Raw genomic sequence first — 27,454 nt, 5'->3', positions numbered from 1 at the left:
TTCACCCATTTAGTCAGTGTTGCTTGTCATTAGAGGAAATTAGTTGATTAGGGCCTCTAGCAGACAAGCTTGCTTTCTCAGCAATAAAATGTTATTAGAATATTATTCAAGCTAGTGAAGAACCTCCCTAGAAAACAGTAAAACATAAATGTTAAATTATTGTAGTTAATTACTTGTTATAACTGTTCCTACAAAAAGCAAAAGATACTCTAACTTTTATTTTGGTTTATTTCTTAAATATGTTATATAAATATGTTAACATTATTTCATTTTCCATGACTTAAAATTAACTTTTCTAAATGTCAAAAATATACTCAGTTTCTCTGTCATGATTTCTATACATTTGACAAATGGAGTAGGAAGTATTCTTTCTGAGTTTTGAGGAATTTCTGGAGCAGTCCGTCTTAAGCAATCAAGACTGTGGAAGAAAAGCTGTCAACTCAACTATTTGCTTTTTTTAACCAATAAAATTGCCTCATCAGCACAGGGACTCTGTAAAATACTTGATATAAATATGAAGCTTAGCAGTTTTGTTATTCTTGAATCAAGCTAGCATATTCAATGCTGAAAGAAATAACTAATATTAGCATAAATTTGCATGTTGTTCTTGATGAGTATAAGCTAGAACTGGGTTTAGCATAGTATTATGGATATGCCATAATGAAAAAAGTTTTTCTTCCACTGCTTAAGAATACTAGAAATCTCATTTCTAGTTTTAGTATATTTTTGCAGGATATTTACATGAATTTAATATTGAAAGTATTTATGCCTTGTCAATATCACATAAGAGATATTTACTTAGATGCAATAAAAACTGGTGAATGACATGTACTTTCCTGCATCTTTGTTGGTGGGTAAGATTTTTAGAAGGGATTTTAATTAAGGTTTAAATAAGAAGAGCTGGGGACATGTGGAATGAGAAATAGAAGGCTCATCAAAGTGTATGTGTGTATGTATTCTTATATTTGTGCGTGTCTATAGTAATGCTATCTGGAAACTAGTGCAATGAAAAACAAAACACAACAGGAGAGAACTGAGGCTAAGGTGGCTCAGAAAGGTCTCTTTTGACCTTTAAACTCAGAAGTCACTGACATTTCTTCCTGGATATCACACTGACTCATCAAATTTAATGTCACACACTGAAGCCAGCAATGCCTTTTCTTCCTATTGCAAACCAGCTTCTCATCCTATTTTCTTTATTTAATCCATCACACAAGCTGAAGTCCAGCCACCCTTACTGCCATACTGCTTACCAAATAATCACTGATGTCATCTCTCCTTTCTGTTCACCTTTTAACAGTCTTACTATTTATATTGCTAATCATTTTCTTACAACTGTTGGAAGCCTACAGTTAAGATGGGGGTGGAGATATATACTAATGACTTACTTGTTTATTAGATCTATAATGCCAAGGACGAGTTCAGTATAACAAACCAGTGAAATGATTCTGCTTCTCTTCCGACTCACTCCTTAAAATGTGTATTGAACAAAAGTGAAGTAGAAAAGTTGTATTAACATTGTTTTTTTTGCATAACTTAAAATTTACTTTTCTAATTATTAATAATTTATCTAGTGTCTCAGTGTTAATAATTGGGTTCATCAACAAAACCTTGTAAATTTTGGGTAGAGACCACAAAAAGGTAGTAGCTGTGCATGAAGATTACCTGATAGTTTATCTGTTAAGAATGCTTATGGATGTAAGCAATGAAAATCTAACTAACAGTAGCTCAGAGAAATAGAGATTTATGTCCTCACGTCACATGGAGTCTGGAGGTTGGCAGCCCATAACTCTGTGATGCCATCAGCAACCCTGCTTTTCTGCATTCCTAAGAATGGTAGATTCTTAGATTGTTGCTTTTACCCTCGTGTTTTTCTCATCATGCCTCCATCTGCCATCGTATCTCATCTGCCATCCAGACAGGAACAAGGGAAAAGGACTAATGAGGAAAAAGGCAAGGAGATATGTCAGCTGATTCTCCTTTTCTGTCAGGGTAGCAGTGTCTTTCCCAAAGGCCCCATGTAGCAGATTTCTGACTATGTCTCTATGGCCAGAACTCTGTCTGGCACACATTCATTTTAAACTGGAAGGTCGTTAGGGAAAAGGAAGGTGTGGGGGTGTGAAACAACCTGCCAAAAGTGTCACAATTGTGGCCAGTTCATTTCACAGTTTGAGATGACATGGACCATGAAGACCTTTGTCACCTTCAGAATGCAGCAAAGCATGAGAGAAGATTAGAAGGCCGCTAAGAAAGAGAAACAAGTTTTAGTATTACAGAAGTATTCAACAACCAACCATATAAGATCTGAAAGGGATGATTTTTCAGTTCTGTGTTTGATTAAATACTCAACTGTACAAGAGCCATGGCTACACGGCAGGGATTGGGGGGAAAAAAACCACAAAAACTTGGAAATAGCAGTTGTCAACAATGTGATCTAGCAGCCAAAAAGCTAGTTTTCTCATGCCCTCTATTAATTGAAGTGAAAATATTTTGACTCTAATTTTGAATATACCATTTTGTTCTGATGGATATTTTTATCTCCAGAATGTTTTGCTCACATATATAGGAATCCAGATTTGAATCAGAATTATTATAATATTGAATAACTTTTATTGGGAAAGTGTTTTTATGTGGGTACTCTATTAAATCAGCTTAATTTTTAAATTAATTTTATATGAAATAGAAGTAAATTACTTCTAAGTATTTCTATTTTGATTTTTAATTTATTAAAATTATTTTTATTAATTTTCAGAAAGTTTTTGTGTTATTTGTTTTTGTTTATCTTAAAGTCTATGGATTTCAGCTCCTGCCAGAGTTTTTTTTTTTTTTCTTCTACAGTTATCATATCTACCAGGTCTCATTCACCTAGATCAGATATTACAGATCTGGTTATTGTTAAGATTTGCTTCTTCCATCATTATTTTGTTAGTTACAGATTTTATTCTGTGTGGTTTTAGCCTTCTACAATGTTATTTGGTGTTGTTTCTACCAGGTCTAATTTTTCCTGGGTCAGATTTTTTGTGTTCTATGAAATCAAAAGGAAAAGGCTCTTAAGTCAGTCTTAAATCTAAAGCATATTTCACAATGTGTGGCATTAGCCATTTTCAGTTTTATTTTATGCTAATTGCTCCTACTATTCATTCAGCACATAGGGTTTGAGTTTGTATCATATACCGGGCACTGTACTAGCCACTGGTGATACATTTCGTGATCAGAGCTTACTGTCTACCTGGGGAGACAAAGAAAATAAAATGCTTGTAATAACAAAATTTCAAGTAGTGTTAAATGTCAGGGGAAAAAATGAAGTGATTCAGGGAGACTTCTCTTAGGAGAAGCAATTTATGCAAAAACCTTAATATGGTCTTTACTCACATAGTTTTATGGTTCATTCAGGTGGAGGGAGTGAAACATACAAAGGGCATGAGTTGAAAACATGCTTGGTGTATTTGGAGAACAGCAAGAAAGGTAGCCTTAAGCAGAGTGTGCTAGCAGAAGAATTGTAGGAAATAAAGTTGAACAGGTTGGCAGGGGCAGAAAAGAAGGGGCCGTTTAGGCCACAGATAGGACTTCACCATTATTCAGTTGTGGCAAGAAGCCTTTGGTAGGTTTTGAAGGCTGTTCTGTCTGTTGCATGGATAATAACTTCAGGAAGACAAGAATAAGAGCAGGGAGATCAATGAAGGGTTTTGCAAGTGAACAATCACAGTGGCTCAGTGGGGATGATAAGTAATATTTATTACCAATTGGATAAAAGCTCAATAGCAGGTATTTATCTCTTGAATAAAAAAGTATTTACGAGGAAACTCATAGGATCTAGGTACACAGTAGCTTCAAAACATCTTGGAGATCAAATAATACCATATAACTAACCTGACTTCAATAAAATTATTGTATTTAGAGCAAGGGAATGATAACCCTATCCTTCTTAAAATTAGATCACCATGAATATTGAATAGTGTATTACATTTATGCCTTCGCATTTGAGCAACATATGAATAAACGAGGGAACCGGGGACACATTCAAAGGAACGTGGTGAAGATGCTGAAGGCCTCTGAGAGTCAGTAGAGCCATAGGGAGGCAGTGTGCATAATGGTTAGGAGCACAGGCTGTGGGGCCAGACTTGCTGTTAGAAGTCTATGACTTACTGTTACTAGCTGTGTGACCTTGAGCAGGCTTACTTCTGGGTTCTTCAGTTTCCACAGAATGGTTCGAGAATATGAAGATTTGCTCTGGAAAATCATTTTCCTTCCTTTTAATTAAGACTTAGTTCAGGGATCGTATTCTCTGTTAAACCTTTTTTACCCAACTGCTCCACTCTCCAGAATCCTTCCACCCTCAAATTTCTGGCTAAGTTAGGTAACTCAGACTGTGGCTGATAAAATTGTTTCTTACTTTTCTGTTTCACACCCAGTTAGAGGCTGATTTGTGTCCCCTAAAATTCTTATGTTGAAGTCCTGACCCCCAAGTACCTCAGAATATGACTAAATTTGGAGACAGGGCCTTTCAATAGGTAACTAAAATGAGGTGATATGGGTGGGCCCTAGTCCAATATGACTGATGTCCTTATAAGAGGAAAAGATTAAGACACAGTCAAACACAGAAGAGATAACATGTGAACCTAAGGGAGAATATGGCCATTTACAAGCTAAGGAAAGAGACCTCAAATAAAACCGACGCTGCTAACACACGATCTTGGACTTCCAGCCTCCAGAACTATGAGGAAATTTATATTGTTTAAGCCGCTCAATCTGTGGTACTTTGTTATGGCAACCCTAGCTAATACACACCTTGTGAACTCCATAAGGGGAGAGATTATATCTTTAATTTCATTTAAAGCTTTTGTTTAAGGAGTGAGAATGAAACCGATATTTACTAGGCAGATACCATATGTCAGGCACTGTATTAGGTACTTTCCACATATTACCTGACTTAATTTTTCCAATGATACTAGGAAATATAGATGTTATTACAACCATTTTATAGATAAGGAAACTGAGGCTGAGAAGACAATAAATAACTTAATCAGATGTGTCTTAACTTCAGAAGGATCCCAGAATATCATCTGTGTCACACAGTAATATAATTATCTTTAGAAAAATAAAAATATTTCTAAAAAATCAAAACTTTTTAAAAAAGGTATGTAAAGGTTTTTTAAAGGTTTTGTTTGTTTGTTTGTTTGTTTTGAGGCAGAGTCTCACTCTGTCACCCAGGCTGGAGTGCAGTGGTGTGATCTCATTGCAACCTCCACCTCCCAGGTTCAATCGATTCTCGTGCCTCAGCCTCCCGAGTAGCTGGGCTTACAGGCATGTGCCACCACACCTGCCTAATTTTTCTATTTTTAGTAGAGCCAGGTTTTCGCCATGTTGGCCAGGCTGGTCTTGAACTCCTGGCCTCAAGCAATTCACCCACCTCGGCCTCTTAAAGTGCTGGGATTACAGGTGTGAGCCACCGCACTCATTCTAAAGCTCTTTTGAATTGTATTTATTATTTTTCTATTCCAGAAGAACTGGGTCCATAGGGTAGAATATTTGTTGTGCTTTGATTCACAGAAGAAAGAACTCTGCAGTAATTGGAGCTGCTGAAAATTGAGTGGATTCTGTTGCTGCAACCACTAAAACTAGTGCTAGACAATGCTTTTATTGGGACTGATACTTTGGGAATTCATGCTTTAGGTAGAAGGTTGTACTGGATGACCATTGCATTCTCTACAAACTCTTAATCAGATTAACACACTTTATTATGTGTCTGAATGGAATTATACTTCAGTAAGATATGATCAGTCTGACTTGTGGTATATATCTGCATATGTGAATTATTGAGTTACATGTCTTTATTTCAAACCTATGGTTAGAAAAACAATTATTTATTAAAAAGAAGTCACAAACCTCTACCAAAACCTCACACTTTATTCAAAAATTAACTCAAAATGGACCACAGATTTAAACTTCTAGGAAAAAAATAGAGCAAATCCTTGGGATTTGGGTTAGGCGAAGAGTTAGGCTTGACATCAAAATTGTAACCCATAAAAGGAAAAATTGATAAACTGGACTTCTTCAGAATTAAAAGTTTTTGCTCTGTGAAAGACTCTAGTAAGAGGAAGAGAACATAGGTTACATACTGGGAGAAAATATTTACAAACCAGGTTATCTGACAAAAGACTAGTATCTAGAATATAAAAAGAATGCACAAAACTCAACAGTGAAAAAATAATTTAATTAGAAAGTGAGCAAAACACCTGAAGAAGATATACAGATGGCAAATAAGACAATGAAAAGTTGTTCAGCATTATTAGCCATTAAGGGAATGCATGTAAAACCACAATGGGCTGGGCGTGGTGGCTCATGCCTGTAATCCCAGCACTTTGGGAGGCCGAGGCGGGCGGATACGAGGTCAGGAGTACAAGACTAGCCTGACCAACATGGTGTAACCCCGTCTCTACTAAAAATACAAAAATTATCCGGGCGTCGTGGCGGGTGCCTGTAGTCCCAGCTACTTGGGAGACTGAGGCAGGAGAATCGCTTGAACCCGGGAGGCGGAGGTTGCAGCGAGCCAAGATTGTACCACTGCACTCCAGCCTGGGCGACGGAGCGAGACTCCATCTCAAAAAAGAAAAAAAAAATCAACAATGAAATATCATTACACACTTACCAGAACAGTTTATCAGAATAGTTAAAAACAAATAGTGGCATCACCAAATGCTGTTGAGGATGTAAGGAAATTGCTCTCATGCATTGCTAGTGGAAATGTAACATGGTACAACCACTCTGAAAAGAGTTTTACAGTTTCTTATGAAACTAAACATGCTACTGTTGTATGACCTAGCAATTGCACTCTTGATGTATTTTCCTAGAGAAATGAAAGGTTTACACAAAAAATTAGACACAAATGTTTATAAAAGCTTTATTTGTAAGAGCCACAAACTGGAACAATAGCCACAAGTAGAAACAACCCTTGATGTCCTTTGGTGCTTGAATGGTTAAGTAAACCATTGTATATCCATATGATGGAGTACTATTCAGCCATAAAAGTAAATGACCCATTGATACAGCACCTTGGATGATTCTTGAGAAAATTATTCTAAGTGAGAAAAGCCAATCCCAGAAGGTTACAAAAGGTAACAAAGTGTTATATAAATTGTTCAACTTGTTATGTATGTGATTCTACTCATAAAACACTCTTAAAATGACAAAATTATAGAAATGGGAGACAGATTAGTGGCTCTCAGGGGTGAGGGATTAGGCAGAGGGATGGTGAGGGGAGGACAGATGTGGCTATAAAAGGGCATCATGAGAGATCTTTGTGCTGTTGGGAACACTCCTTACCTTGACAGTATCAGTGTCATTGTCCTGCTTGGGATATTATACTATGGTTTTACAAGATCTTCCCACTGGGGGAAACTGGGTAAAGGGTACAGAGGATCCCTCTGTATTATTTCTTGAAATTGCATATTAGTTAACAATTACCTCAAAAGTTTAGTGTTGAAAATCATAATGTATGTCCCTTTCATTTTACTGAAATAAATATTCAGAGCACTTAATAACACATTTTACAGTCCAGCTCATCTCTATGGTATGGTCACCCATGATAATATGAAAAGAACCTTTGAAAGTTGTATTTTCAGAAGCAAAAATACCAACAATACTAGGTTATTTGCCTAGTCTCACTTGGATTTTAATGAGCTTGAAAAATGCACCTGTTGTATTAGATGTAATTTTTCCTTCTTTTTTTTTTCCAGCCTTTTTCTCATTGTTCTCGTCATATCAGACATTATGGCTTTGGTAAGGCATTACTGGGTAGTCCATATAAATTAGATTAAGAGTCCTGGGTTAATTTAATAAAGAGAAATATGAATGCATTTTGGTACGTGAAATCTTTAGATGTTGAGTTGTAAGTGCTGGCATAATTTACACAATAAATTATGTTCTTTTATATTAGTTATGCAGGATGTGTGCTCTTCTTCAGGTGTCAAAAGTCTTACTACTTGATTTATTTGAATTTGTCATACCTCGTCTTCCATGTTGCTTTGTATCTGAAATGAACCTTCCAAAGAAAATTACCAGAAAAAGCTAACTTTAAATTTAGATAATACATCATTTTTCTATTGAAATGTTGATTTTTAACCCTTCTCTCAGATTAAAAATGAAAGGAAAAGGGGGAGGGAAGGAAGGAAGGAAAAAGGAAATACAGCTTTTCTGTTGGGAAGATGTTAATCAAGACGTAGCTGCAATAAATGAGTTCTGATGTATGTAGGTAGGCCTCTCTCATTAACAAAAAGAGGAACCTATTTTATGTCTACAACTTTGGGGAGTTCCCAAGACCACCCTCGGCTTTAGTAATTCACTAGAATTCACTGAACTCACTGAATGCTGTTATATTCAGTTACAGTTTATTCCAGTGCATAGGGCAGAGTCCAGGACACCAAATGCCAAGCTTCTGTTTCTCCCTGTGGAATCAGGACAGCATTACCCTCCCACTATTGATGTGTGACAGTACACATGGAGTAATGCCAACCAGGCTTACCTAAGCTTTGTTGTCCAGACTTTTTAGTGGGGCTTGATCACATACTGCCTACCTGGCTGACCTTTAATCCCTTCTGGGGATACAGCTGGTAATATGGCCCAAAGCCCTCATCATATATCACATTATTAGACTGTCCAGTGGCCAAGCCCTCAGGCAGAACCTTCTATGAGGCATGACATTCCATGACATTCCAAGGGCCCAGAAATTGCCTCCCAGTAGCTGAGAATGAACACCAGCGGTCTTTTTGGGTAAGGTTAATTTGTCACCATGTAACATCCCATGCCAGAAGTAACTAGGAATACTAATAAGGGTAGCTTCCCAAATCAGATTCCTAGTCACTCGGTTTAGATGAGAGTACTTTTGTGTGGTGGTGAACCATTATTCATTGTATTTCTGAAACTGACCACACATAATGTGAGAGCAAATCAGCTTTCAGTTTTGTGCAAAGTGACAAACAGACATATTAATAGAAGAGGATTGAAATTCTGATTAATTTTATATAAAAAAGATTGCATAAATTGACTTGAACAGCCATTTGTGATATAACTTCTGCTCACTTGATTGACATCTTCTCTTACCTCTCCATCCTTGTTTTCTCTACACCATCCTCCCTTTGACACTACCAAGCTCTCTCTGGACTCTTGATGTATATATAGGCTATTCCCTCTGCCAGAAACTTCTTTCTCTCCAAACCTCCTTTCATGTGACTCCTACTTTTTACTTAGATTTCACCTTGCAATGGGAAGCCTTCCCTTCCATTCTAATCAGGGTATGAACCCCTTCCTCTGTTTCGATAATTGCCTATATTTTCCAATGATAACACTCCCTCCATCCCCCCCTTACACACACACACACACACACACACACACACACACACACACCCCTGATAATTTGACGGAATTATTTACTACACCCTATGCCTTGTGAGGAGGAGTTTATCTCCAGCACCTAAGACAGTGATCGGCACACAGTAGGTAGTCAGTACAGTAAATATTTGTTGGTAGATGGATGACGTGGCTTCTTTCCACTGACATCTTTAGTATTATCTAGTTTTTTTTTATTGATGTTGGCTTGTTCTTCTTTATTTCTAATTATTCAGAAATGTCACTTTTGTGTTCATTTGATTGATAATTCTATTTCTGGATTTTAGACTACTGCTAATTCTAATCCAAGCAAAAGTTTCAGTAAATGACATATTCTTGTTGATTACAGTCAAATAGTGATTCTTAGAGTCAGAAATCTGAAACATACAGTCCTAAAATAGCTTTGTTTTTAGACTGAATCTAAATAGCTTTGTTTTTCATTAAGCCTTTTTTTTTTTACAGCATTTTTTCTTCTTGGTCAAGGATTATGGCAGCTGGCTTGATATTGGGACAAGGTATAGTATATATGGTCATGCATTGCTTAACAACAGGGATAAGTTCTGAGAAATATATTGTTAGGCAATTTCTTCACTGTGCAAGCATCATAGAGTATATTCACACAAACCTAGATGGTGTAGCCTACAACACACCTAGGATATGGTACAGCCTATTGCTCCTAGACTATAAACCTGTACAGCATGTTATCATACTGAATACTGTAGGCAATTGTAACCCAATGGTAAGTATTTATGTATCTACACATAGAAAAGGTATAGTAAAAAATTCAGTGTAAAAGATTTTTTAACTGGTACACTTATCTAGGACACTTACCATGAATGGAGCTTGCAGGACTGGAAGTTGTTCTGGGTGAGTCAGTGAGTTATTACAGTAACCTTTTTTACTTTATAAGGTTCTTAACTTTTTGACTTTATAATAACACTTAGGTTAAACACACAAACACATTATATAGCTATACAAATCCCTATTCTCTAAGCTCTTTTCTATTTTAAAATTAATATTTTTAAATCACTTTTTTTTACTTTTTAAACTTTTTTGATAAAAACTAAGATACACACACACACATTCACCTAGGCCTACAGAGGGTCAGGATTTTTATCTCCACATCTTGTCCCACTGGAAGGTGTTCACAGGCAATAACATGCATGGAGCTGTCATCTATGACAACAGTGCTTTCTAGAATACCTCCTGAAGGACCTGCCTGAGGATATTTTACAGTTAAATATATATATATATATATATATATATATATATATATATATATATATATATATGGAAAAGGAGTACAGTCTAAAAAACGATGAAAAATATGGTATAGTAAATGTAGATACTGGTAACAGTTGTTTATTGTCATTATCAGATATTATGTACTGTACATAATTGTGTGTGCCAGACTTTTATAGGACTGGCAGTGCAGTAGGTTTGTTCACACCAGCATCACCACAAACAAGCCAGAGTAATGCTTTGTGCTGCAAAGACACTGCGCTATCACTAGGTCTGTTATCATCTTATGGGACCACCGTGTATATGCAGTCCATTGTTGACTAAAACATCATTATGTGGCGCATGACTACACTCACGCAGAAGTTCTTAATAGTGCAGTAAAAAAAAATTAAAACTTAGTATCTTAGTATAGAAGGTGCCCGTATGATTTTGAGGTAAGCGCAGCAAGTAGCAATTATTTTAAGCCCCTGGAAATGAGACATCTTTCCAATTCTTGGCATTAGCACATTAGCAAATGTTTACATGGAATGCTGTGGGGAGGATGATAGATGTTAAGTCTAGAGAGAACTAAAGGGCAGCAGAAGATGCAAGATAAACTGCTTGAATCCGCGGTTTCAAAGTTGATCATTCCAGAGTCCTAGTGTGTTTTCTTAATCTCTCATCTCTGTTTAGAAAAATGAGGTTGTTCCGGTTGCAGCATGAATTTTATATGGTGGTTTAAATTTCATGTGATCATTATCTGCCTCTTAGAATCTTTAATATGGTAACCTTTTAACATGTGATAACTATTTAAAGTGTAATTTGAGGTCAGGAACAGTGGCCCACGCCTGTAATCCTAGCACTTTGGGAGGCCGAGGTGGGAGGATTGCTTGAGCCCAGGAGTTTGAGACCAGCCTGGGAAACATAGTGAGACCCTGTTTCTATAAAAAGCAAAAAAAAAATTACCCGAGTGCAGTGGCCCATGCCTGTAGTCTCAGCTACTCAGGAGGCTAAGGCAGAAAAAGTGCTTGAGCCTGGGAGGTCAGAGTTTAGTGAGCCATGACTGGGCCACTGCACTCCAGCCTGGGCCACAGAGTGAGATCCCATCTCAAAAAAAAAATTAATTAGTTAATTAAAAATAAAGTATAATCTGAACAAAAAGTCAGGTTCCTTTTTATTGTGATTTAAATTTCAATGATTGCCATAACCTGTTAAATTTCTTTTCTTTGAGAAGAAGAAAGCAAAATTGACCCTTTTGCCTTTTCTTCTCCAAATGCATTCTGAGACAGAATACATTTTTGTATACTGATTTTATTTCATTTAGTCAATATTCATTCATCACTTTGTGTTGCCAGGAATTGTATGGGTTTGCAGGAGACACCATGTGTTAAACATCCTCTTCCCTCTGTTGATACCTCTTAGGCAACTCCTGGCATGTACTGCCTGGTTATTTATGTACATATCTGCCTCTCCCAATAGACTGTGGATGCTCACAGATCCAGGACTGGATTTGAATCTCTTACATGCCATACGTGCTTGGTACGTAAAAGGTACTCCATAGAAAATTGATTTGGTTTTCATTTGTCTCTTATACTTGAAAGTTTAGGGAAAGTTTAGATATCCCCTTCTGCTTCCCAGCCCTCTCATTCTAAAGTGTCCAGGCGGATAGTGGCCAGAGCATGGGCTTTAAACCAGAGCGCCTGGGTTTGAATCTCATTTCTGCTACTTTTGAGCTGTGAAACCTTTGCTAAGTGACTTAATCTCTCTAAGCCCCCTGTTTCTCTTGTAGTCGTTTTGAATGAATTAATTTATATAAAGCATTTAAGTATTTAGCATAGTGCCTGGCATCTAATAAGCTTCAGTGAATGTCAGCAATTGTTACTGTTGTCATTCTGTAATTCTGTTTTTTTGTCCTTTATAGTGCTTCTTGCATTTGGCATACCTTTCTTTACCATTTGATTATTTTCATTTTAGACACTGGTCAGAATTTTGTTTCAAAAAGATTCTGGTAAAATACAGTATTTTGTTTATGAGACTTTTTCTTTTATTTTTAATTGTGGTAAACTACACATAATGAAATTTGTCATCATAACAATTTTTAAGTGTACAGTTCAATGGTATTAAGTATACATTCACATGGTTGTGCAACTATTACCACACACCATCTGTCTCCAGAACTCTTTCCATCTTGAAAAACAAGCTCTGAATGCATTAATCAGTCACACCCCATTCTCCCGCTCATCAGCCCCTGGCAACCACCATTCTACCTTTGTTTCTATGAATTTGATGACTCTGGGTATCTCATATAAATGAAATCATACAGTATTTGTCTTTCTTGCAACTGACTTATTTCACTTGGTGTAATATCGTCAAGGTTCATGTATATTGTAGCATGTGTCAGAATTTTGTTCCTTTTAAAGGCTGAATGATAGTTCATTGTACGTATATATGCATATGCCATATTGTTCACCTGTTCATCTGTCAATGGATACTAAAGTTGTTTCCACCTTTGTTTATTGTAAATAATGCTGCTGTGAACTTGGGAGTGAGACTGTTTTGATGAGAGAAATTAAATTGGTTTGACTCTAAACAGGTGCCAAGGAATGAAGAAGATGCAGTTTTCATAGGAAGATGTGCATCATTAGTTTATGAACAGGCATTCATTTGTATTGCACTAAGAATTTTAGATTTTCTTTAATTAGCTTGAGGTTTATCTTTACCTGGCGTGTTTTTTCTTCAAAGTAAAAATTGTTTACTGTTATTACCAGTAATAACATGTATAAAACATAAAGCACTTTTTCATATCCATGATCTCAATTCAATCCAGCAAATATTTATTGAGCACCAGCTGTATGCTAGGAGAGTTGCTGGGGATGAGAAACTCACAGTTCTGGGCTTTCAGGAAGCATAAGGCTGGAGGAGGAAGCAGATCCGTGAGCAGGCCATATGATGCAGTGTGAGAAATTTTAGAGTAGTCTCTCTTGTACTGTGGGGACACTTAGGGTGTCTCTCTGAGTCTTGTAGCTTAGGGAAGGCTTTTCAGAACAGGAGCTGTCTGAACACTGCAAGTGTGGGGCTTACAAGAGTACATTGGGTCACAAGAACTAGGGAGAATGTGTAGAGTGAGAGAAGGTGAAGAGCAGAGAACAAGAAGTGTGGAAACAAGGCTGAAAGAAGTGGCCAGAAGGCAGGAGAAAATCTAGAGAGAGCAGTATTGTGAAAATCAAGCGAGCATTTCAGGCAGGAGAGAGGTCATGCAGTCTCAGATATGACAGAGTGTAAGTGAAAACATAAAGGTATGCCTTGGTTTAAGTGGCAGAGGACGTTGTTGAGCTTGGCTGGAGAAGTTTCAGGGGTAGGATCTGGTGCTAGATTGCTGTGCTGAATCAGATCCACCAATTTCCAGGTGAGGACTGCAGACCAAAGATAAACATTTTTCTTTTTTCTACCAAGACCCCAATAAAAATAAACAAACTTAGCAAAATGAAAAGAGTGGGAGAAGGACTATTAGCAAATTTGAGTTCAGCAAATTTGAGTTCAACAAATTTCTAGAAGATAGGTAACCAGAGGGAGGAAACAGCAGCTGAGAAACTACAGACAGGTATGACAAAGGGAAAGGAGGTCCAGGGACCTCAGACTCAGTCAGACAGTAATGTGGAAGGAGGAGTGAGGAAGGGAAGCAGGAGATTAATTGGATATCTGCCTACCAAATGATGGTATCAACAGGCTCTCCATAGCCCGTCTCCTTCCTTCATCCCCATGGAGAAAGTGCTACAGGCATTTTATTCCAAGTAGAAAACCAGAAGACACCTCTAAAGAGACCAAAAAAAAATAAACAAACAAAGACCTGGGAGGAATTTCATTGCTATGATATATGTGCCTCCACTTTAGTAAGGCTGTTCTCCATTCTAGCATGTGTAGCCTCCTCCTAACAAAGGACAGAGACAGGCATCCCTCCTGCTCATCCTAAAACACGACACAGCAATTCTTATTACATGCATAGAACTTACTGGTGGCCTTCCTATTCGTGAGTGAGACCTAGAGGGAAAAGAAACTTTCTTAAAAAGTGAAATACACACTACCTCTGACCCAGCAATTCCATGCCTAGGTACCCAAGAGAAGGCAAAACATACGTATGCTGAAAGACTTGTACAGGAATTTTCATAGCAGCTATATTCATAAGAACCAAAATCTTGAAACAACCCAAATGTTCATCAGCACATGAATGGGTAAACAAATTGTGCTATAGCCATACAATGGGATATTACTTACCTATAAAAAGAAATGAGTAAGTGATGAACTCAACTACATGGATGACTATCAGATACTTTATAGAGTTAAAGAAACCAGATATGTAAGAGTATATAGTGTACTCCATTTATATAAAATTCTAGAGCAGGCAAAACTATAGTCACAGAAAGTTGACCACTGGTTGTTTGGGGCTGGCAGTTGGGGTATGATTGACCACAAAAGGGCCTGTAGGAACTTTTAGGGTGACAGAAATGTTCTATATATTGAAGTTGTTTTTAGTTACATGGGTGTAGCATTTGTCAATAATCGGCTAACTGGACATTTAAAATGGTTCCATTTTCTCACATGTAAATTATACCTCAAAGTTGATTCATAAGGAAAAATAGAAAAACTAAAAGTTGAAATGAGTGGAGCCTAGTATGCGTAGATTAAATTCTGGTTAGTAGGAGGGACTTTGTTTCAAATGGGTGCATGCATAAACAACAACATAAAGGTAATAAGTCATATTAGGGGGGGTAACCACCAGAAGATCTAAAAAGAAAAGTAGTTAGAGTGGTTGCTGTAAAAAGTGAATAAGAAGGAATGAAAGATTGTTGCTTTTCATTATAAATCTTTCTCCATTATTTTGCTCTTCTAGTACTTGCATGTATGACTGATAAAAGCTAAAGAGAAAAATGCATAAGTAGAATTGGAGGTCAGGAAGTAGAGTTCTAAGTACAGACCACTCTTTCAAGTTTAATTAGAAAGGGAAGGAGAAACAGAGTAGTATTTGCATGGGAATACTCTCACACCTCCCTTTGAGGGAGATTTTATTTTCATTTATTTTACTAATGAGCATGAGGAATATTATAATTAGAAGGAGTGAATGTCCCTAGTTAAATCAGTTTAATTACTCTCTGTCAAAGAAGGATTTTGAAGGCATTATGTGGGGCCCAAATGGAGTTAACTCATTCCCAGAGCAGAGTAGAGGCAGAGAACCTCCCACAAGGTCACAGCAAGGCTGTGCATTGCTACACAGAGTCCACATACCCAACAGTTGTTTATCTGAGATCGGAGTCCTGAAAGATGTGATAAAGGCTGTTCAGAGACCACAGAGTCCTCTCTATTAGATAAAAGACAAAGTAAGATAGAAGCTCAAACTTGAGTAGGAGGCCCAGGATGTCAGTCAAAGGATTGCCCCTGGTCACACATCTACCAAAAATAACCAACACTTCTACTGTGCTACTCTATTTACATTATCTTCTACATTATTTCATGTGATTTTCCTCGTAACACTGTAAAGTAGTTACTATCGTTCACAGTAGATAATTTTACCATCTCCATTTTACAGATGAGGACACTGTGGCCCCAAGGAGATTGGGACTTGCTCATGTCACAGAGTCGATCAGTGGTTGAGCTGATCTTAAAGGATGCACTTGTGAATGGGGAAGCTGCCATGGGGTGTGCAGGCTGCTCAGTCACTGCCTGTTTTGTGCATGCTGCCAAACTGCACAGTTGAAAAAGTGATTTGTTATTTATGTCAGAAGACAGAAACAAGTAGTAAATGTCACATTGGTAATTAAAAGGAAAGCCTTGTGACATGAAGACTATTGTTAGCAAGTTAAAAGCTATGGTTAAAGAAAGCCTGTGGGAGTATTAGGCTGCCAAAACTAAAGCTTTGAGTAAGACCCAAAAGGGCTTTTGCTAGGGCTACAGAGAATGGGGCAAAATCAGGGAAGTAGTGATGAAACGAGATACCCAGAAGCAGGCCCCTGAACAGAAATTTTCCTTGGCTGCAGCATCCCCTTTGCTTACCTTGATGCCTGGGACTGAAATAGAGGAGATTTCAGCCCTGGAATCCTGAATTCATTATCTTTTTCCTACTTACTAACATACTTAGTCTTTCATGCTTTCATTCAACAACCACTTACTGAGCAACAACATAAGCCTGTCTTTTATTTATTTATTGTTTTTTTTTGGAGACGGAGTCTCGCTCTGTCACCCAGGCTGGAGTGCATTGGCGCGATCTCGGCTCACAAGCTCTGTCTCCCGGGTTCACACCATTCTCCTGCCTCAGCCTCCCGAGTAGCTGGGACTACAGGCGCCCACCACCTCGCCCGGCTAATTTTTTGTATTTTTAGTAGAGACGGGGTTTCACCATCTTAGCCAGGATGGTCTCGATATTCTGACCTCGTGATCCGCCTGCCTCGGCCTCCCAAAGTGCTGGGATTACAGGCGTGAGCCACCACGCCCGGCCAAGCCTGTCTTTTTAATTATATTCATCCTGCCCCTTATTCAGTTTTTCTCAACTGAATAATCCATTCTCTTGTTAGTTCATCATGGGTTCCATTCTGTTCAGCACTCTTTTCCCTGTTTCGTTTCTGTCACCTTCAGTCTTTCATCTAAAACTTGATTGGCAGAGTATTCCCAGAACAACTTCTCTTTCCTTTCTCTACCTCTGTAATAATGCACTGTTTTATAAAGAAGTTTTAAAAAAAAGGAAAGGAGGGGAGACAGGAAAGAGAAAGAGAAAGGAAGGAAGGAAGGCATGCAAAGCAAAGAAGGAAGAAAGGAGGACAAAGGGAGGGAGAGAGAGAGAGAAAGAAAAAGAAAACGCCTTTTAGCCTTTTATTGACCCCCTTCCTGCATCAGTATCAGCCTTTGGTCTATTCTGGAAGTCCTGTGTTTGTCCTTGTCCAGGAGGCTTTCCTTTATCCCTTCTGCAGTCTTTAATGTTGCTTGTTGAAAGACTCACCATTTTTCTCTTGAAAATTCTGGGAAGTTTTTTTTTTTAGAAGTGTCAAGTTCAGCTGTTTTAAGTAATTTAATACAACCATGTTTCTCTTCTCTCCTCTCCCTCTGGGATCACCAGAAACTAATTGGGGGATTGTATTGTTTTGCCACAGAAAAACTTCTACCCAAACCTGGGAAAAGCAGGTTAAGTTAAACAGTGATTGGGAAAAGTTAAGGATTATTGAGAAAGGTATTAAATTGATGATAATGATATTACTAGAGTAGAATATCATTTATTGTATGCAGTGTATTAGGAATTGTACTTATGTTATCTCATTGAGTCTCATGAAATGATGTGAAGAAAATATTAACAATTTCTGTTTTACAGAGTAGAAACTGGTTCTGAAAGACTGATTGCACAATAATGTGGCATAGCTAGGTTTATGTTTTGCATTGTGTATGTGTTTAATAAATTGATCATTTTTCAGAAAAAAATACATATTGAACACTCACCATACATAAAGCATTCCCAGACATTGTCAAGTACCCAGAGATGAATGGACTGCCAGCCTTAAGACTTGGTGATGCTCCATCTCTGGAGACAGATAGCTACTTCATCAGGAACTTAAGCATAAGGATGTATAACTGGTATGGGACATTCCAGTCCTGGAAGTGTATGACTCTTAACACATGGCCACTGCTTTCAGGGAGGTTATGGCCTAATATAGGTTTAAAGACATAATGATAATGATTATAATATAAGGCAACATGTGGTTAAGGGTTATAAAAATACAGGAGGGAGGCTGCTTCACTTAAGCCTTCAGTGACAGGAAACATTATGCCAAGTCTGGCATTTGAACTGGGCCTTGAACAAAAGGTGTAATTTCTTTTTTTGTTTGTTTTATTATGCTTTAAGTTCTAGGGTACATGTGCACAACGTGCAGATTTGTTACATATGTATACATGTGCCATGTTGGTGTGCTGCACCCATTAGCTCATCATTTACATTAGGTATATCTCCTAATGCTATCCCTTCCCCCTCCCCCCACCCCATGACAGGCCTCAGTGTGTGATGTTGCCTACCCTGTGTCCAAGTGTTCTCATTGTTCAATTCCCACCTATGAGTGAGAACATGCGGTGTTTGGTTTTCTGTCCTCGCAATAGTTTGCTCAGAATGATGGTTTCCAGCTTCATCCATGTCCCTGCAAAGTACACGAACTCATCCTTTTGTATGGCTGCATAGTATTCCATGATGTATATGTGCCACATTTTCATATGTCTGTCTAAAGTAGTCTTCCCAAACCTGTAAGTCCCCTAATTGAAATTATACCTTTTGGCACCTTTTGTAATTTCAATTAGGGGACTTACAGGTTTGGGAAGACTATTTTAGACAGACAGATGGACATGAGTAAAGCCATAGAGGTAAAAAGCCCAATGCATATGTGCATGATATGTGATAAATAATTTGGATTTCAGAAACCATAGCTTTTGGATAAAATCTATAAAACCATAGCTTTTGGATAAAATCTATAAAACCATAGCTTTTGGATAAAATCTATAAAACCATAGCTTTTGGATAAAATCTATAAAACCATAGCTTTTGGATAAAATCTATAAAACCATAGCTTTTGGATAAAATCTATAAAACCATAGCTTTTGGATAAAATCTATAAAACCATAGCTTTTGGATAAAATCTATAAAACCATAGCTTTTGGATAAAATCTATAAAACCATAGATTTTGGATAAAGTCTATAAAACCATAGATTTTGGATAAAGTCTATAAAACCATAGATTTTGGATAAAGTCTATAAAACCATAGATTTTGGATAAAATCTATAAAACCATAGATTTTGGATAAAATCTATAAAACCATAGATTTTGGATAAAATCTATAAAACCATAGATTTTGGATAAAATCTATAAAACCATAGATTTTGGATAAAGAAATTTCTAGAAAATAGCCTTTGGGAGGCTTAAGTTTTTTATTTTGATATGGTCCATTTTATTTTACATTTATTACCTGTGTTTGCTTGACACATTTTTGTTATTTTTGTTTTCCCTTCCTCTCATGAGTGTTGATGCTCAGTACATTTTAAAAGAGCTAGTGCAAGCTTGCATTTAACGTCTATCATGATGTTCCTCTTGATATTTGTGTGGTACCTCCAGCCTTATCCTTAACATTCCTTTACACAGCCATCATGGAATAAACAGCACAAAACAGCAACAACAGCAAAAAAAAAAAAAAAAAAAAAAAAAGCAGAATACAAAAGCATAAAACAAATAATGAGCATCATTCAAACCAAGGGAAACAGAATGACATATCAGCACTTATAGGCAGAGAATGCATTTATAACCACCACCACCCAGTACTAGCCATGAGAAAAGGGTGTTAACTTTATGTTTCAATGATTTATGTATACATATTAAAATATTATATTATTAATGCAATTCAGGGTAAAATATGCTATAGGAATATTTCGTGATAATATTTTTTATAATGGGAGCTGCCCTGAATATACAGTGATCCTATGCCCTGATTTCCCGGAGACTTCCTGATTTATGCCTGGTGGCCTGCTATAATCATTACACCCCCATCTATACAACATTAAAAATCCAAAGTGGATAAGAAGAAGACAAAGGCACAGCCAGTTAATAAGTTATGTTAAACCTTAGTTTATCTCATTCTCAGTATTTCATCATTGGGGATCTAACCCCCATAGGTTAAATGGGATGCTTGCTCTGAGAAACTTCTCAAAGGCAGGTATAAGAAACCTTAGATCTGTCTTCATCAGGCTGATGGCACTGAACAAATCTACATAAATTTCCCACATATTCTCTTAGTCGTTCCTGATGAAATATCTCCTTGCTCTGTCTTCTTTGTCTCTTATTATGTCATCTAAAAGGTGCCCACTTTAAGAGAGGAAGTTGATTGCAGGTGGGGGGAGCAGGGTCAGGATGGAGAGACCAAAATGAAATCTGAGTTGGTGAAGTTAGGCTTTCTAAATGGAATTGCCCCTGATTGATGCTGCAATGTGATGTTTTTCTTATTGCTAAGTTAGAATTCTGAGGTCTTTCCTTTGTATCCTCTATAGCGGTGATGTCATATAGTGCCTCTGTGAACCATGTGGTGCTGGTCTAATGGGCAGGAGTGGTTCATGCATCTTCATAAACATCTAGTTTATTGCGAGGAAAAGGCTTGGATAATGGTGGGGAAGTAGGGGGAAATGTACGTCAAGATTCAAAACTAAAGCACCATACGATAGGGTTCACGTGTCAAAACTTCATTATTGTACTTTTTCTGCTTTCTGTTTGTGAGAATGTTGCATTTAAGTTTTGAGTTTCCAATTATTCTTGTGTGAAGGTACATTTGAAAAGCTGTGGTGTTTCTTGTCATGTCGCTGATATTATAAACTGACCGGCAGAGCTCCCTTCACAGGTGCCGGGGTTATTGGAATTGTGCTCCTGCACTGGTTCCCCTTCATGACGAATTTTATTCCTAAACTCCTTTGTGTTAATAGTATAATTAGCGATTTCAGCCATTCCATGCTTTTTATTCACGGGAATGGAATGTTGCCCTTTTGTCCTCACTATTTTATTGCTTTTTTTTTTTTTTTGCATTTATTCCTGAAATGGTGGGAATCTGTCCCAGAATTTGAGAGAGGAGTGGGAGCTGACTGCTCCGTGAATGTAGTCTGGCATGTATCTGTAATGTTTATAGTGTTGTGGTGATTGCCATGGATTTTCAGAACACTTTTGAGAGATTTGTCACCTATTATTAATAGTTGCAGGTTAATAAGTATAGTTTCTTAAATAATAAAGATTGTATTATTAGGGCATTAGATAGTATATCTGTTTATAGGCATAGTACTCTGTGTTTCAAATGCATCTTCAGAGCAGATTTTACCAAACTGAAATTGAGACTCAGGAAGCATACACTACAGTCAGTGTATTCAGCTGAAACTACTGGTGTGAGTTCAGTGTTTCTCTTGAGAACCTGTGGCATCGGGTATGCTTTTTAACAGCCATGTGAAAAATATCCTGCCCAGGCCATAAAACTGTTCAGCTGACAGAGCTAATTTAGTATTTTCTTCTTTTGATCTTTACACTTTATCTTCATTTATAGCAGGTCATAAACTTTATAGAGTATTGCCTTTTATACGGCATACTGAAAGTGCATTTTTAAAACTAGAGAAAAAAATTCCTTTGAGGTAATTTTCATAACTATAAAAACATATATTCAGATTTGCGTCCTCAATGCATTTGTAGTGAGGTGAATAGAGTCAGGATCATCAGTTTGATTGAGCTGAGTTTGATTTGATGGCAGTCTTCATTTGGACTTTAATTGTTTCTCACATGCACGATTGTTATACCTTATTGAAATACAAATGACAACTAACGTGTTTATCATTTCTCTTTTGATATAATGAGAACTCAAAAAAAAGAGAGAGAACTCATGATTCTATTCAATAGTGTTTGTATATCCTAAATGTAATTAATAAGTGTCATAAAACATCTGTACTGTTACAGTGAATACCAAACTTTATTAAAACCAATGATTCTCAGACTTTTTCTGCCCCAGTACATTGAACAGGTATGACCTGCTTCTATCGCCCATCACCCTTATAGAGGAGAAATATGATCAACATTTTGTCACCATTGTGCAGGTTGCAAAGGCCTGCCTGGCAATTCCATGTGCCTCCACACATACGCTCTTCCCCTCGACCATCACACATGCACACCTTGAGAACTGCTGATTTAAATGATGGCACAATAGTCATGGGAGGGGAGTGTGAACAGCTGAACTCATTTCAAGTTGAAATTTGATGTTCCTTTAACTCTGCTATGGCGAGATGACACCAAGACTTGATTGATGCAAGATATCACAAGCTGGATGCCTTATGGCTCAATTGCATGAAGATGATGAGCTTCACAACTGTTTCCTGCCAATTATGTTAGCTTACATGAGCCAAGAGTTAGTAATTTCAGGCCACTGTAAGGAAATGAGTGATCTGTGGAATGCCTTTTATAGACAGACTTTAGATTAAATTTGAGGATGGGTCACCTACTGGTTTTACAAACCGTTTTTGTTTAGACATCAAGTCAGATTTAATATTTTAACCTGTAAGTGATGGCAAAATTCAGCAAGAAAAATCTGCTAGCATGTAATCTTTTCTTTCTTTGTTTTTATTCTTAACAGCTTTATTGAGTATAATTCATACCATAAAATTTATCTATTTTCATTTTTTAATGATTTAATAAATGTTTTAAGTCATTTTGATGATTTTTGGCAAATGTATGGAGTTGTGCAACCATCACAATCTATTTTTTGAACATTTCCATCACACAGAAAATACCCGCTACCTGTTCACAATCTGTTCCCATTGCCATCCCAAGCCCAGGCAACAACAAATCTGCTTTCTGTCTCTACAGATTTGCCTATTGTGGACATTTCATATAAACAGAAAAATACAATATGTAGTTTTTTTCATCTAACTTCTTCCAGTTAGTGTAACTTTTTTTGGCATTCATCTATATTGCAGCATGTAAAAGTACTTTATTCATTGCTGAATAATGTTCCATTGTTTGGATATACCACATTCTGTTTATCCTTTCTATAATGCTTATAAAAGATTAATCTTTTATGGTCCTTATTGCTTTTAATCTACCTAGCTCCCCACCTCCTTGCCTGGTTTCCCCCCTGGAACCAAGGTCAGATTGAGCTTTTCTGGATTTGACCTCCAGGCTCTATGCTGAAGAGTTTGTACTCCTTCACTCATCTCATCTCTGACTACAAACTTCGGTCCCTGAAGAAGTTGGGATGATTATATCCAGTGTTTTTTTTTTTTTTTTTTTTTTTGAGACAGGGTCTTGCTCTTTCACCCAGGCTGCAGTACAGTGAGGTGATCACCACTGCAGCTTCCACCTTGTAGGCTGAAGTGATCTTCCCAACTCAGTTTCCTGAGTAGTGAGGGCCACAGCTGTGTGCCGTGACACCCGGGTAATTATTTTAATTTTTATTTTTTAGAGACAGGGTCTCACTCTGCTGCCCAGGCTGGTCTCAAATTCCTAAGCTCAAGAGATCCTCCTGCCTTGGCCTCCCAAAGTCATGGGGTTAGAAGCATGAACCACTACACCTGGCCTGGATTGAGGATTTTAATCTCAGGAACTGGTACCAATTTTGGAGTGTCTTCTGAGGCCTCAGAAACAGAATAGAGTTGAAGATTTCTCTGGTAATTATGAGTCAGCCTTAGAGTTCTGTGGCTAAACCTAGCATAATTTGTAAACATCACATAAATAGCAATATATTACAAATATACTAAAGAAAATACTGAAAGCATTAAGAAAAGATAAGTCATTCATAATTCAGTGTCTCAGTTTGCAGTATTCAGGGAGAACCACTATTCAACATGTTGATGTATGTCCTTTTAGCTTTAATTTATGTGCAGACATATACAGTTTCTTTAAAAGATGGTTTTCTATAATAACCATTTCCCCATGTGAGTAAATACTTTTGAAAATATGAAAGTTAGTCTCATGAGCAGTGCAAGGTCAGAGATAACCAGATTCATTCACGTTTGCGTCTTTCCACAGTGTCAGACTTCTGTTGATGCTATTTCAATAGCAAAAGGCCATGAACTGCATGGAGTTTTCTAGGAGGCAGTCCTCCTTAGAACTTTCCGGTCACTTGGTAGTCACAGCTGCACAGCCACAAGCCACTCCACAAGTCAGTCAATATTGTCAACTATATGTAATATTATACCTAATTAATATATAAATGTTACAGATTAAACATTCCACAACAAACAAAGTAACATTTAACATCAAGAGAAGAGAGACAGGAAAAAGGGTTAAGGAAATAGTCCAGGGAGAGTGAGGAAGACAGAAAGAACCTCCTGGTCTGGGCCAGGGCCCATCTGTTTTACAAGAAAGAGTCTTTACAAGAAAGAGTCTTTGAAGGCCACCCACCTTCAGTGGCAGGTGCTGGGTGCTTATCAGGAGTGATAGCAAGACAGTGTCAGTTAAGACAGCCATTTTGAGCTGTGAAGTCCTGCTCTTTTTATGGCTGCAGAGTCCTCCAGTGAGGACTGATAGTGGAAGAGTGTGCCTGTTCATGTCCTTATCTGGTTGGATGCAGTCTTTATTTATTAATTTATTAAGCAAAGTATCTTTTCCCTATTGACAAAGTGTCCTATGAAATGTAAGATGGAGTCTTTTTCTGAGATGGAGTTACTTGTGTCAAGGGTGCTCTGTACAGTTAGTGTAGCTAGAATGGTATGAGGGAAAACATGGTCAGGAGAGAATTCATAGAGTAGATATTTGCTATCACTTATGGCCTTTGAAAGTCATTGTAAAGAATTGGGAGTTTATTCCAAGTGTAAGTTGAAGCATTAGTTTGTTGAGCAGGAAGTTATTTTATTTGCTTCACATTTTTGACATAACACTGGCCACAATGTAAAGAGCCTATTGGAGGGATCGAGAGAGGGAGCAGGAAGATTGAGGAAGAGGCTTTCGTGGTATCGTAAGCTAGAGATGATGGCAGTTAAGGCTAGGGTAGCAATTCAAAATAGCAACAAGTGGCTGGACTTAGAAAATATTTTCAGAGAGGTTGATAGGATTTGTTGATAGACTAATATACTGGGAGAAAAAAAGAATCAAGGGCAACTCCTAGTTTTGTTTTTAAATCTTGAGTAACTGAGTGACTAGGAAAGCCATTGCAGAAATCTGGAGAAAGCTCTAGGAGGAGCGAGTTTGGTGAAGGAAGGTGTGGGAGATTAAGATCTGGGTTTTGCATATATAAAATTTAAATTAGGATGGTGCTGGAGGGAGCTATGGGATCTTGGGAGAGTTAGAATGAGACAAATTACACATTTGTGTGGTAAAGGATATGCTCACCTAGAGAAGGAAAAATGGGTGATATCTAAGAGGGAAAGGGATAATTGGAAAAATAAAGTCCTTTAGTACAGTGGTCCCCAGTCATTTTGGCACCAGGGACCAGTTTCGTGGAAGACAGTTTTTCCACGGATGGGGCGAAGGGTGCAGGGGCCAGCAGGGGATGGTTTCAGGATGAAACCATTCTACCTCAGATCATCAGGCATTCGTTATATTTTCATAATGGGCGCACAACCTAGATCCCTTGCATGCGCAGTTCACAATAGAGTTCGTGCTCCTGTGAGAATCTAATGCCGCCACTCATTTGACAGGAGGTGGAGCTCAGGCAGTAATGCCAGCGATGCAGAGCAGCTGCAAATACAGATGAAGCTTCGCTCACTTCCCCGCCGCTCACCTCCTGCTGTGTGGCCCAGTTCCTAACAGGCCATGAACTGGTACGGGTCCAAGGCTTGAGGGTTGGAGACCCCAGCTTTAGTGGGAGAGTTGGGATGAAATCCAAACTAGAAGTGGAGGGGTTTGTTTTAGACAAGAAAGGTACCTGAGGCAGTGTGGGCACAGATATGAGTGGGTTAGAAAGTTCGGGGTGAGAAGAGGCACTTCTCTTGCGATCACTTTATCAGTATTTTCTCGGTTAAAAAAAAGCAGAGTCATCTGCTGAGATGGGAGGAAGGTGACAGGACTTTGAGGAGAGGAGAAAGGACACAAATTGGTTTGACTCAGAGAAGAATAACTCACAAGTGTGCAATCAGGATTGAGACACTGATGAGAACCAAATCTCATTTGTGCTTATAAGTTTAAAGTGAGTCCAGCCAGAACAGTTGTGAGTTACTGATGATGATTCCTTGATCTTGGGTGACAGGATGATCTGTTCTCTTCCGTTGTCCTGTTGATTCTAATGCCCGTATTACATTTAACTTTATATTTTAATATTTTGCAGGGTGAGTTTTACTTTAGTTTTGTAGAAACTTCTCGTTTCCTTTGGCATTTTGGTTTTGCTTTTTAGCTTTCGGTATTGATTATGCTTATTCTATTTTGGGAGAGTCTGATCTTATTAGGTTGGTGCAAAAGTAATTGCAGTTTTTGCCTTTTTTTTTTTTAGTGGCAAAAACCACAATTACTTTTGCACCAACTTAAATAAGTTCAGATTAAATTTGCCGGGGTAACATAAAACAAAAGAAGATTTTATCATTTCTTCTAATTATAAATTATCTTTAATAATTCATTTAACAAATATTGATTAAGTGCCTATAAGACCTTGCATGAGACGTTAGAGATGCAATGGGAAAAGAGAGAAAAATTATAGTCCCTGCTTCCACAGAGCTCACAGGCCAGGGTAGAGGCCAGCAACCTATGCCCTTTAGCCAAATGCAGCCCACCTCTTGATTTTGTACAGCCTGTGAACTAAAAAAAATTTTTAATTAAACATTTCATTTTAACATTATTATAGATTCACATGAGGTTGTAAGAAATAATACAGAGAGATCTCCTATACCCTCTACCTTATTTCCCCCCAGTGGTAACTTTATGCAGAACTATAGTATAACATATAGTAAAACCAGGATGTTGACATTGAAACTGTCAAAAGACAGAACATTTCTACCAGCACAAGGATCCTTCATGTTGCCCTTTATAGCCCAGGCACTTCCCTCCCACCCAGAAACCCTCCTTAACCCCTGGCAACATTTAATGTTTTCCATTTCTGTAGTTGTTACTTCATAAATATGATACAAAGTAAATCATATAGTATGTAACTTTTTGGAGTTAGCATTTTTTTCACTCTCAGAGTAATTCTCTGGTGATTCATTGTTGCGTATTTCAGTAGTTCGTTACTTCTTATTGCTGAGTAAATCCATGGTATGGATGTGCCACAGTTTGTTTAATCATTCACCTGTTGAAAGACATCAAGGTTATTTCAAGGTTTTGGCTATTATGAATAAAGATCCTATAAACATTCTTGTGAACAGTTTTTTCCCTCTGGCATGCATGCTCAGAAT

At 37.6% G+C, this 27,454-nt stretch overlaps 1 protein-coding gene across 29 annotated transcripts in view; it reads left to right on the top strand.

Moving 5' to 3' along the window:
• PIGN (phosphatidylinositol glycan anchor biosynthesis class N) overlaps nt 1–27,454 on the top strand; it is a 141,861-nt gene that overhangs the window by 103,465 nt on the left and 10,942 nt on the right. For 7 of the 29 annotated variants that reach the window (XM_016933818.4, XM_016933820.4, XM_063795797.1 and 4 more), the window contains 3 exons: nt 7,737–7,779; nt 9,847–9,899; nt 12,028–12,144. In XM_016933818.4, the coding sequence (XP_016789307.3) occupies nt 7,737–7,779; nt 9,847–9,899; nt 12,028–12,144 (213 nt within the window). Of the gene's footprint in view, nt 1–7,736; nt 7,780–9,846; nt 9,900–12,027; nt 12,156–27,454 lie in introns of all 29 variants that reach the window. The other 22 variants (XM_054672088.2, XM_009434093.5, XM_024350915.3 and 19 more) reach the window with 8 other exon arrangements.

The sequence above is a fragment of the Pan troglodytes genome, chromosome 17, assembly GCF_028858775.2.
Source record: "Pan troglodytes isolate AG18354 chromosome 17, NHGRI_mPanTro3-v2.0_pri, whole genome shotgun sequence".
Taxonomy (NCBI): Eukaryota; Metazoa; Chordata; class Mammalia; order Primates; family Hominidae; genus Pan; species Pan troglodytes.
Note: the sequence above shows the minus strand (reverse complement) of the source record. Positions and strands in the feature narration are given on the sequence as shown.